Source organism: Myotis daubentonii, chromosome 14, assembly GCF_963259705.1.
Source record: "Myotis daubentonii chromosome 14, mMyoDau2.1, whole genome shotgun sequence".
In the NCBI taxonomy this organism is placed as follows: Eukaryota; Metazoa; Chordata; class Mammalia; order Chiroptera; family Vespertilionidae; genus Myotis; species Myotis daubentonii.
Genome location: NC_081853.1, coordinates 22,418,470 through 22,430,749, shown reverse-complemented (window position 1 = coordinate 22,430,749; position 12,280 = coordinate 22,418,470). Strand labels below are relative to the sequence as shown.

Below are 12,280 nucleotides of genomic sequence, written 5' to 3'. Positions count from 1 at the left end.
GGATGTACTATAGTTTATTTATCAATTTACCCACTGCTTCTTTTGGCAATTATTTAAAAGGTTCCTTTACGTTCTTGTGCAGCTTTTTGTGTCAACATAAGTTTCTACATATTTGGATAAATACTAATGCATGTGAGTGCTAGAACATAAGGTATCTTTAGTTTTGTAAGAAATTATCTTTTTAAATCTCTGTACCATTTTGCATTCCCATCAGCAAAGAATAAGAGTTACTGTTGCTTCTTATCCTCACCTGCATATGTGTTGTTAGTGATTTGGATTTTTGCCATTCTAATAGTTGCTGTTGTTTTTTTTAAATGTACAATTATCTAATGACATATAATGTTGAGCATTTTTTCATATGGTTATTTGCCATCTGTATATCTTTTTCCAGCAAGTGTATGTTCAGATCTTCAGCCCATTTTTTAAATTGGGTCATTCATTTTCTTCTTGATTTTTGGAAGTTCTTTGTATATTTTGGATAACAGTCCTTTATCAGATATGTCTTTTGCAAGTATTTTCTCCTGGTCTGTGGGTTGTCTTCTCATTATCTTCATAATCTGCCCTATTAAAAATTGAAAGCAAGCCTTGGAATGATTCAGTCGATTCTAAGTAGCTTGATATTCTTCAGAACAAAATATAATACAGTTTAAGGATAGGACAAAATCTAGCAACCAAGAGAATAAAATTATTAGTATTTAGTATCCTATTGAAATTACCAGGAATTCAAAGAAGCAGAAATATAAGATTCATAGAAAGGAGAAAATTTTTTTTTTAATTAAATCTTTATTGTTCAGATTATTACATTTGTTCCCCTTTTTTCCCCCCACAACTCCCCTCCTCCCAGTTCCCGCCCCACCCTCCGCCCTCACTCCCCACCCACTGTCCTCATCCATAGGTGCACGAGTTTTGTCCAGTCTCTTCCCGCATCTCCCACACCCTTTCCCCCCCCAAGAATAGTCAGTCCATTCCCTTTCTATGTCCCTGATTCTATTATAATCACCAGTTCATTCTGTTCATCAGATTATTCACTTGTTGATAGATGCATATTTGTTGTTCATAGTTTGTATCTTTACCTTTCTCTTCTTCTTTCTCTTCTTAAAGGATACCTTTCAGCATTTCATATAATACTGGTTTGGTGGTGATGAACTCCTTTAGCTTTTCCTTATCTGTGAAGCTCTTTATCTGACCTTCAATTCTGAATGATAGCTTTGCTGGATAAAGTAATCTTGGTTGTAGGTTCTTGGTATTCATCACTTTGAATATTTCTTGCCACTCCCTTCTGGCCTGCAAAGTTTCTGTTGAGAAATCCACTGACAGTCATATGGGTATTCCCTTGTAGGTAACTGAGTTTCTTTCTCTTGCTGCTCTTAAGATTCTCTCTTTGTCTTTTGCTCTTGGCATTTTAATTATGATGTGTCTTGATGTGGTTCTCTTTGGATTCCTTTTGTTTGGGGTTCTCTGCACTTCTTGGACCTGTAAGTCTATTTCTTTCACCAGGTGGGGGAAGTTTTCTGTCATTATTTCTTCAAATAGGTTTTCAATGTCTTGCTCTCTCTCATCTTCTGGCACCCCTATAATTCTGATGTTGGTACGCTTGAAGCTGTCCCAGAGGCTCCTTACACTATCTTCGTATTTTCTTCGGATTCTTTTTCATTTTGCTTTTCCGGTTGGGTGTTTTTTGCTTCTTCGCATTTCAAATCTTTGACTTGATTCTTGCGCTCCTCTGGTCTGCTGTTGGGAGTCTGTATAATATTCTTTATTTCAGTCAGTGTATGCTTAATTTCTAGTTGGTTCTTTATCACAACATTGAGGGTCTCATTAGATTTCTTGAGGATCTCACTACATTTATCGGCAGTTTTTAGAAAATTATTGAAAGACCTTAAAAGTGTGGTTTTGAGGTCTATATCTTCCATTTCTGACATTTGCGTCCTGTTTCTTTGTCTCCGCATTTTTTTATGTTTTCTTGGTGCACCCCCTAGTGGTCTTTGTGCGCAGTCTTATTGTAGTTAAGCCTTGATTGTTGTAGGTAATACTAGAGGGGATTTGAGCTCCAGGCCAAGTGGCTGTGAGAATCATCTGTGTCTGCAGTGAGAGAACTTATGTCCTCTGGGGAGGTGCTAATCTAGCCTTTGCCTGAGGCTATCCGGCAAATGGCTCTGTGCAGGGCTTGGGCGGGGCGTGTCTCAGGGGATCAACAGGGCGGGCTGAGCGAGCAGTTATGGCGGCTCTCAGTCCCGTCCCCAGAGGCTCTGCCTCTCAGTGTCCCAGCAACCGCTGCAAACCTCGGAGAGAAAGCTGCCCTCGAGTTCCAACCGAAGCCAGACAGTCCCGCTTCTCCCGTTTGAGTCTGGGTCCTTAGAGACTCGCCTGGATCTGGAGCTCAGAATCAGAGCCTCCCTCCCGATTGAAACAGACAACCGCGCCCTCAGCCGCCAGCCCACTCCGTGCGCACCTCTGCACCTTTGTATTTTCCGCACTGTGCCTCCTCTGAGTCTCGGTATGTTATTTTCTTTTCTCCTAGTTGTAGAACTTCCACTCAGCCAGCCTTCCTGTGGTTCTGGATGATGTCCGTTCTGTCTTTTTGTTGTATTTTTGAAGTGGTTGTTCGAGGCAGCAAACTCCGGTGTTAACCTAAGCCGCCATCTTGGTTCTCCCCGAGAAATTTTAATTAATAGAACCAAACCCAGGAATGACAGATGATGAGACTAGTAGACAGAATGGTTAAAACAGCATGTATAAATATGTTCCATATATCAAGAAGGAAGAATTAAGTAGGGTCCTGTTGAGGTGAGAAATGATGATATAAGAAAAACTCAAATGGAATTCATTTTATGATAAACATACCTGAATTGAAATATATACTGGATGAAGTAAAAACAGATTAAGATCTATATAAAACTGAATGAAAATACTTTGTATCAATGTGGAATGTAGCTAAAGCAGTGCTTAGAGGGAAATGTATAACATTAAATACTTGTGTTAGAAAAGAGAAGAGGTTTTAAATTAGTTATCTATGATTTCACCTTAAGAAACTAGGAAAAGAAGAGCAGATTCCACCCAAAGTAAACAGAGGGCTGGTAATATTAAAGGAAAGATCAGAAACCAATGAAAGTGAAGACAGAAAAATGATTGAGAAAGTCTGTGAAACCAAAAGCTGGTTTTTTGTAAAGCTTAATAAAATTAAAAAACCTCTAGCAAGCCTATTCAGGACAAAAACAGAAAATAGAAATTACCGGTACCATATAATAAAGAGGTGATATGCAAATTGACCATCACACCCTTGCACAAGATGGCCACCCCCATGTGGTCACAAGATGGCCGCCTCAAGATGGCCTGCAGGGGAGGGCAGTTGGGAGCAACCAGGCCTGCAGGGGAGGGCAGTTGGAGGCAACCAGACCGGCAGGGGAGGGCAGTTGGGGGCAACCAGACCTGCAGGGGAGGGCAGTTGGGGCCAACCAGGCCGGCAGGGGAGGGCAGTTGGGAGCAACCAGGCCAGTAGGGGAGGGCAGTTGGGAGCAATTAGACTGGCAAGGGGTGATCGGGCTGGCAGGGGAGGACAGTTGGGGGCGATCGGGCAGGCAGGGGAGCAGTTAGGCGTCAGGCTGGCTGGGGAGTGGTTAGCAGTGGTTCTCAACCTCTGGCCCTTTAAATACAGTTCCTCATGTTGTGACCCAACCATAAAACTATTTTTGTTGCTACTTCATAACTGTAATGTTGCTACTGTTATGAATCGTAATGTAAATATCTGATATGCAGGATGATCTTAGGCGACCCCTGTGAAAGGGTCATTTGACCACCAAAGGGGTCACGACCCACAGGTTGAGAACCGCTGGGGTAGGGGGTGATCAGGCTGGCAGGGTGGTTAGGGGCAATCAGGCAGACAGGCAGGCAAGTGGTTGGGAGCCAGCAGTTCTGGATTGTGAGAGAGATGTCCAACTGCCGGTTTAGGCCTGATCACGGAGGATATTTTCTCCACTGATTTTTTTTAGAGAGCGTGGAAGGGAGGATGGGGAAGAGAAGGGGAGGGAGAGAGAGAAACATCAATTGGTTCTTTAATACATGGGCTGATGCTCTACCACTGAACCACACAGGCCAGGACTATATAAAGAACTCTTACAGCCCTAGCTGGTTTGGATCAGTGGATAGAGCGTTGGCTTGCAGACTGAAGGATCCTGGGTTTGATTCTGGTCGGGCACATGCCTGGGTTGTGGGCTCCGTCCCCACTGGGGGGCATGTAGAAGGCAGCCGATCAATGATTCTCTCTCATCATTGATGTTTCTCTCTCTCTCTCCCTCTCCCTTCCTTTCTGAAATCAATAAAAATATATTTTTAAAAAAGGACTCTTACAATTTAATAATAAGGCATATGCCATATTTTTAAAAAGGGCAAAGATTTAAACATATTCTTCAGCAAAGGAGATATTCAGACACCAAATAACCACATAAGATGATATGGTTAGTTTTACTAGTCATTACTTTTTAGGAAAATACAAATTAAAATGACAATGAAGTAATGCTATAATACTACACAGTTATTTTAACCCTGTCAGCCCGCTGTACCGATTTTTCGGTAATTTCCGAATCTGCCGCTATACTGCTGTACCTAATTTTCGGTACTTTGCCTAGTACGTGAAAAAAATGTGTCGCAAACTAAAAATAACCAACCAATCATGGTCAGACCTCATGGTTAGCCATTGCAAATGTCTGCCCCCATGTGTTTGAAGTGACTTTGTGTGGTTTGACGTGAAAAAATTCTGAAAATTCACAATGAAACGAGCGGCTGATGAACCAAGCACTTCAACAGGAAAGTGAAGTATGTCTAGGCCAGGGGTGGGCAAACTTTTTGACTTGAGGGCCACAATGGGTTCTTAAACTGGACCAGAGCCGGAACAAAAGCATGGATGGAGTGTTTGTGTGAACTAATATAAATTCAAAGTAAACATCATTACATAAAAGGGTACGGTCTCTTTTTTTTTTAGTTTTATTCATTTCAAATGGGCCGGATCCGGCCCGCGGGCCGTAGTTTGCCCATGGCTGGTCTAGGCTTATCACAGTCCAACAGGTGATCCATACTTTGGTTGATTCAGACTTTGAGGAGTCAGAATTTCATCAAGAATATGTTTCCAGTTCAAGTGACACGGACAGTGAGAGCTCGAGTCATGAGGAGAATCTTGAACCTTATAGATCTAGAGCTAGATCGATAGTAAAAGAAGGGGGCGTGTCCCTCAAACAGCTGATGGGGGAGATCTAGGTGGTGATGAAGGTTGGACAAGGAATTTTGTATTACCAAATACAGATCTAAATTTCACTGAGGATGGGAAAGGCCCAGTGAACATTCCTGGATCTATCACAGAGGAGAGTGAACTGATTGACTTTTTATCCTTGTTTTTGGATGATACTTTCTGGCAAAATTTGACAGAGAAAAACCAACCTCCAGGCCCACCAATTGCGTATAGTAAAGCCCAACTCCTACAATGCCAAAAATTCCAAGGATGCCACAGTGGAAGAAATGAAGGCTTTTCTTGGACTGAGGATCTATATAGAATACTTATGTATAAAGCCCAGCTATCAGGATTATTGGACAAATGAGGGCTCTGACTTCGTTGGACTTACTCCCGGATTTCGAAATGTTATGACTCGAGACAGATTCTTGGCCCTTTGGAGTTTTTTACACATAATTGATGAGGAAGACACAGATATCGATAAGACAGATAGAATATATAAAGTTAGGCCTTTCTTGGAAAGTCTGCTCCCCAAGTTTCTCCACTTCTATCTGCCAAAGCAACATTTGAGCCTAGATGAGGCGATGATCCCGACAAAAAACCACTTGGCCATCAAGCAGTATATCAAGAATAAGCCCACAAAGTGGGGCATCAAGTCTTTCCTTCTCTCCTTGGCTGTTAATGAGATTACTTTAGCAAGTTTCTTGTGTAACTTAAGTTCTTAAACCCACAATCCACAGGTACACAATGGAGTGGCCTTATTAGGAAAACAGCCTACACCTGTTCTAAATAAATTCCAGAGACCCCATGGTGCTGCTGCCCTAACAGAAACTACTATGGTGTGAGCCCATTTATATTTTTGATTCTAGGGAGGTGAAGCAGTACAAAGTAATTATCCTTAAATGCATAGAGTTAAATAGGACTTGAAAGATCACTTAGCTTGTAATCTTAGGATCTCACTTGTTTTTAAAAAGCTAACTTTCCAGTAACCTTATGGACAACTTTTATTTCTTTTGCTGAAATTTTAACCAGTATCTTACTTAAAACTTACTGGACACTTTATAACCCAGCACTGCCGGGATCCAACCCCAGCAGGTCCAGGGGTCCCCAAAGGTGTGGATGGAGTCGGCGAAGAAGGAATGACACGGAGACAGCGTTCAGTTGATCAGCAGCCTAGCCAGGATCTCTAGCCCGGATCTCCAGCCAAGTTCTGGTCTGGATCTCCAGAGAGGTTCTGTGTCCATGTTCTCTTGCTAGGTTCTCCAGCCAGATTCTGTCTGAGATCTCCAGCCAGGTCCCTTGAAACAGCAAGGATGGACCGGCTCCCGGCAAATTCCCCCTTTTTTATTTTTTAAAAGCAGCATTAAAAAGAAAAACCTCAAATGCTCTCTTATATCCATTTTAAGAGTAGGATTGGCGCTTTCCGCTATTACCTGAGTCCTGATCTATCACCCCAGGGAGAGCTTGCCAATCCTGCACTTTCCTGGGGTGGAAAGGCTGCAGTGGGGTTAAGGATAAGACTCCTTGGGCCTACCTTCTCCCATGCCTCTACATTTACCTTTCTGGCACCTTTCCTTCCTCAGAAAAGCATGGACATACTTCTTGTATAAAACGTTCTGTCTGACTGGGAGTAACCTTAATTCCTCTGCTAGCAAGCATATGTGTTAAAAGATCAATACAGAGTCTTATTTCTTTAGACTCAGTATGGCACATCTTCTTAATCTAAAGATCAATACAGAGTCTTCTTTCTTTGGACTCAGTATGGCACATCTTCTCAACCTAAGAATCAATACAGAGTCTTCTTTCTTTGGACTCAGTATGGCACATCTTGTCAATCTAAGTTCTGTACTATCCACCTTCTTACCCTACTTATCCTCTGTAGGGGGGTCTGCAGTACCCTGGTGGAGTCCTATCCGTCCCGAGTATGGGGTTCTCAATGGGGGTGGGGGGGGGGCTTACCTAAGGGAATCCTGTTCCAAGGGTTCCCAAAGGTGTGGACGGAGTCGGCGAAGACTATCCACCTTCTTCCTACGGTGGAGTCCGATCCATCCCGAGTGTGGGGTGCTTACCTAGGGGTCCCTGTTCGGGCGCCATATGCCGGGGTCCAACCCCAGCAGGTCCAGGGGTTCCCAAAGGCGTAGACGGAGTCAGCGAAGAAAGAAGGACACGGAGACAGCGTTCAGTTGATCAGCAGCCTAGCCAGGATCTCTAGCCTGGATCTCCAGAGAGGTTCTGCTTAGGATCTCCAGCCAGGTTCTGTGTCCATGTTGTCTTGCTAGGTTCTCCAGCCAGGTTCTGTCTGAGATCTCCAGCCAGGTTCGGTCACCAGGTTCTAGTCAGGTTCTCTTGCCATATTTCTGTAGTCAGGTTCAGTCCAGGATCTTTTGCCATGTTCTCTCTCTAGGCTCCATCTCCAGGCTCTGAGGCCAGTCCCTGTCCAGGATCCTTCGGCATGCTCTCTCCAGCGAAGCTCCTCCGTCTCCAGAGAACGCTCCCGTAGGTTCCGTGCCTAGGCTCTGTCTCTCTTGGTCCTGTCTTCCAAGCCCTGTGTTCTCAGTTCTGTCTTGTTACATCTGTATTTATACCAGTTGATTAAATCCTATCAATCTCTATTACAAAGGTTAGGGCGTTTCTTATCTCCATTCCAGGGAGTAAAGATTATGTAGCTTAAGCATGATTGTTTGTAGTGATTAACTACCCACCTGGCACTTAGTTAAGGAGTTTCATCCCCTCCCTGACTTCAGGGAAAAATTCCTACCTGGGGAAACAACCTTTCTCGGAGAGGTGACCTTGGTTAAAACACACAGCGCTAAGGGGAGCAAACATATTAAGAACCGTATGCTATATATGCCAGGTCCCTTGAAACAGCAAGGATGGACCGGCTCCCGGCACAGCACCTTGGTTTAGTGGGAGTTTTCATACAGATAGCATACACATAAACGTATTAAAATTAGGAGCAGTCTCTTCCTAGTGGCTAAAGACCAGTACACTTATTGATCAGGAATCCTATGTAATAAAGAGGGAATATGCAAATTGACCCTCACTCCATCACATCACAAGATGGGTGCACCACCGCGGAGGCAGGGTTCCCATAACACAAGATGGCTGCGCCCACAGCGGAGGTGGGGGTTCCCGTAACGAGTGATCAGCAGGGACCTGAGGCTGCGCCCCCCACTTGACGGGGAACCTCAGGCCGTACCTCCCACCCTGGGTCGGGGGACCTGAGGCCACGACCCCTGTCCCAGCACCGGGCTGGGGGACCTGACGCCGCACCCCCAGCCCAGCGAGGCTTGATGGGGACCCTCAGGCCACGCCCCCCACCCTGCGGGGCTTGAAGGTGGACCTCAGACCATGCCCTGCACCTGGCACTGGGCCAGGGGTCCTGAGGCTGCGCCCCCCTACCCAGCAGGGCTTGACAGGGGACCTGAGGTTGTGCCCCCACCCAGCAGGGCTTGAGGGGGGCTCTCAGGCTGTGCCCCCTGCCCAGTGCTGGGCTGGGGGACTTGAGGCTGTGCCCCCCTGCCCGGCTGGGCTTGTTGGGGGTGGGGCTGGCTGGGTCTGGATCTCACCTAATGGGGGTGGGGCTGGCCAGGTCTGGGTCTCGCATGATTTCAAGGTGCATGCGAGTGGGCAGGGACTTGACTCTGGGTTCCATGGCATGCCGCAGACTCTGACAGGAGGAAGATTTTCATATACATTTTACTAATTTTCTTTCATCTGACACTTCTATTATAGAGAAAGGGCAAATAGCAATATTAAAATATTTCCTCTAATTAATTCCCTTTTAATGTGCATGAATTTCGTGCAATGGGCCACTAGTATTAAAATAAATGTGCAAATGGTGGTAAACCTGGCTCCTTCAACAGTGTGGGAGGGAAGTCATTTGAGCCTTCCTCAACCAGGATTTTGCTTGTGTAGACAAGAATTTTCCAATGTCATCATTTACCTACATTTACAGAACTGTAGCATAGCTCAAAGGCAGTGAATGGCTGGAATCCGGGAAGGGTAGCCCTAGAAAATGCATAGTTTCCCCTGCACCCAGGCATTCTTAGTATTGTGCTTTAGGGAAAATATAGGTTACTGTATGAAACACTTTCAAAACTTTGTTTTATTTATTTATTTATTTATTTATTTATTTATTTATTTATTTATTTATTTTTAAATATATTTTATTGATTTTCTACAGAGAGGAAGGGAGAGAGACAGAGAGCCAGAAACATCGATGAGAGAGAACCATCCATCAGCTGCCTCCTGCACATCTCCCACTGGGGATATGCCCGCAACCCAGGCACACGCCCTCGACCGGAACTGAACCCGGGACCTCTCAGTCCACAGGCCGACGCTCTATCCACTGAGCCAAACCGGTTTCAGCATAAACTTTGTTTTAAAAGAATCATTTGCAGTATGATTATTTCTAAAATGTATTTTTTCAGGATTTATGACATTTTGAATCATGGCTTTAGTGTTTACAGATGTTAGATAAGTAAAGTGCAACCTCAGCTATTTGAGCCACGGTTCAGGTCACAAATAGACGTCCTCAAGTCATGCTCTAACAATGACTGGCTACTCTTTATTGAGTAAATTAATGCATATTTCTAATGGTGACCTAGAGGTCAGGCTTAAATTATTTTCAGAGGTGTTACAATGTGGATTGATGGAGGAAATGGCTTAGATTGCTAAAGGGTTTCTGATAGGAAATACGCAAGTAGTGTAAAGGGGAAAAGAAGGGACTTGAAATGGATATTTTTTGTTTTTATAACCCAACTTTCCTAGAGGCTTCTGGTTTTATATTTAATTAATATTCATCTTAGTATTCTTTTGTGTCTTTGAAATTAGAATGGTGTCTTAGAAATTAGAAGGTGTCTTTTGGATATATTTAAGGTAGCATGTCTTGGCCGGTGTGTGTCAGTGTTAGAGCATCAACCCATGGACCTAAGGGTCATGGATTTAATTCTTGGACAAGGGCATGTACCTGGGTTGCAGGTTTGATCACTGACCCCAGTCAGGGCTAGTGTGGGACGCAACCAATCAATGTTTCTACTCCCCGCTTCCTTCCTCCAATGCACTCTTTAAAAATCAAAGGGGAAAATATCCTCCAGTGAGGATGAACAGCAACAGAAAAGAAAGCAGTATCTTTCATGTTCTATCAGAACCCTTTCTGGAGTATGGGGTTTGGGAAGAAACCTACAGTAACGAACTAGGACCACCATGTTTCCATGTTTGTTGCTGAGGAGGGGAAGAAATAGATAGGAATGGCTTCCACAATCTCCCAGCACCTTGTATCCTTGTGCTTGCCAGCTTTTTCATTTATTGCAGGTGATTCCTAAGGGTGCCGTTCTTGAGCGAGCATGTACACTTCTTGATGGTTATAGATGTATAACTTTTATAGTCTTAGCTTTACTGAGAAAATCTTTTTTAATTTCAGGTAAAAAACATCAGAATGAATTTCAGCTTCTGGTGGATCAGGCCAAAAAAGGATACAAGAAAACTGTTGAAATGTCAAAAAAGGATACAAGAAAACTGTTGAAATGTCAAAAAGAAGATGAATCTACAAAAATGCTGTTCCCTGTATGCCTGGGTAAAAGACTTTAATTAAAAACAAATTATGTTGAGTTTCACTATTCATTTTAATATAAAAAAAAAATTAAAACAAAGAAATTTACTTTGTACTTAATAGATATTTGAAATGGGAAAAGGTATTTTTAGACTTAAAGCAGTTGTTGAATATCAACTAGGTTTATAACTCTGAGAAAAATGACTGGGAGGATGTCCTGAGATACAGTTTCTAAAAGCTTCCTTTGCCCTGGCTGGTGTTCTCAGTGGTTAGAGCCTGTCCACTGACGGGTCCTGGGTTTGATTCCTGGTCAAGGGCACATACCTGGGTTGCAGATTCGATCCCTAGCTCTGGTCCTGGTGAGTCGGGGGAGGCAACCAAGTAAAGTGTGCCGGGAGCCGGTCCATCCTTGCTGTTTCAAGGGACCTGGCATATATGGCATACGGTTCTTAATATGTTTGCTCACCTTCTTGGCGCTGTGTTTTAACCAAGGTCACCTCTCCGAGAAAGGTTGAATCCCCAGGTAGGGATTTTCCCCTGAAGTTAGGGAGGGAATAAAACCCCTCAAGTAAGTGCCAGGCAGGTAATTAATCCCTTTAACTACAAACAATCATGCTTAAACTACATAATCTTTTCTCCCTGGAATGGAGATAAGAAACGCCCTAACCTTTGGAATAGAGATTGATAGGATTGAATCAACTGGTATAAATACAGATGTAACCAGACAGAGAGACAGAACTCAGAACTCAGAACAAGACAGCAAGAGACAGAACTCAGACAGGGCTTGGAAGACAGGACCAAGAGAGACAGAGCCTAGGCACAGAACCTACACAGAACGTTCTCTAGAGACAGAAGAACTTCGCTGGAGAGAGCATGCCGGAGGATCCTGGACAGGGACTGGCCTCGGAGCCTAGAGACAGAGCCTAGCAGGAGAACATGGCAAGGGATCCTGGACTGAACCTGACTACAGAGATTGGCAGGAGAACCTGACTGGAACCTGGACACTGAACCTGACTGGAGAGCCTGGACAGAACCTGGCTGGAGAACCTAGCGAGGGAACATGGCTACAGAACCTCGCTGGAAATCCGAAGCAGAACCTCTCTGGAGATCCGGGCTAGAGGTCCTGGGTAGGCTGCTGATCAACTGAACACTATCTCCGTGTCATTCCCTCTTCACCGACTCCGTCCACACCTTTGGGGACCCCTGGACCCGCTGGGGCTAGACCCTGGCATCTGGCGCCCGAACAGGGACCCCTAGGTAAGCGCCCCGCACTTGGGACGGATAGGACTCCACCGTAGGAAGAGGGTGGATAGTCTTCGCCGACTCCGTCCACACCTTTGGGAACCCCTGGAACAGGATTCCCTTAGGTAAGCCGCCCCATTGAGAACCTCCACACTCGGGACGGATCAGACTCCACCGTAGGAAGAGGGTGGATAGTCTTCGCCGACTCCGTCCACACCTTTGGGAACCCCTGGAACAGGATTCCCTTAGGTAAGCCCCCCCCC

The 12,280-nt window shown here is 44.6% G+C and overlaps 1 protein-coding gene across 2 annotated transcripts in view; it reads left to right on the top strand.

Annotated features, from left to right (window-relative positions):
- RAD18 (RAD18 E3 ubiquitin protein ligase) overlaps positions 1-12,280 on the top strand; it is an 82,313-nt gene that overhangs the window by 37,450 nt on the left and 32,583 nt on the right. For both annotated transcript variants that reach the window (XM_059663417.1, XM_059663416.1), the window contains one exon: positions 10,647-10,799. In XM_059663417.1, coding sequence (XP_059519400.1) covers positions 10,647-10,799 — 153 coding nt within the window. The remainder of the gene's footprint in view (positions 1-10,646; positions 10,800-12,280) is intronic.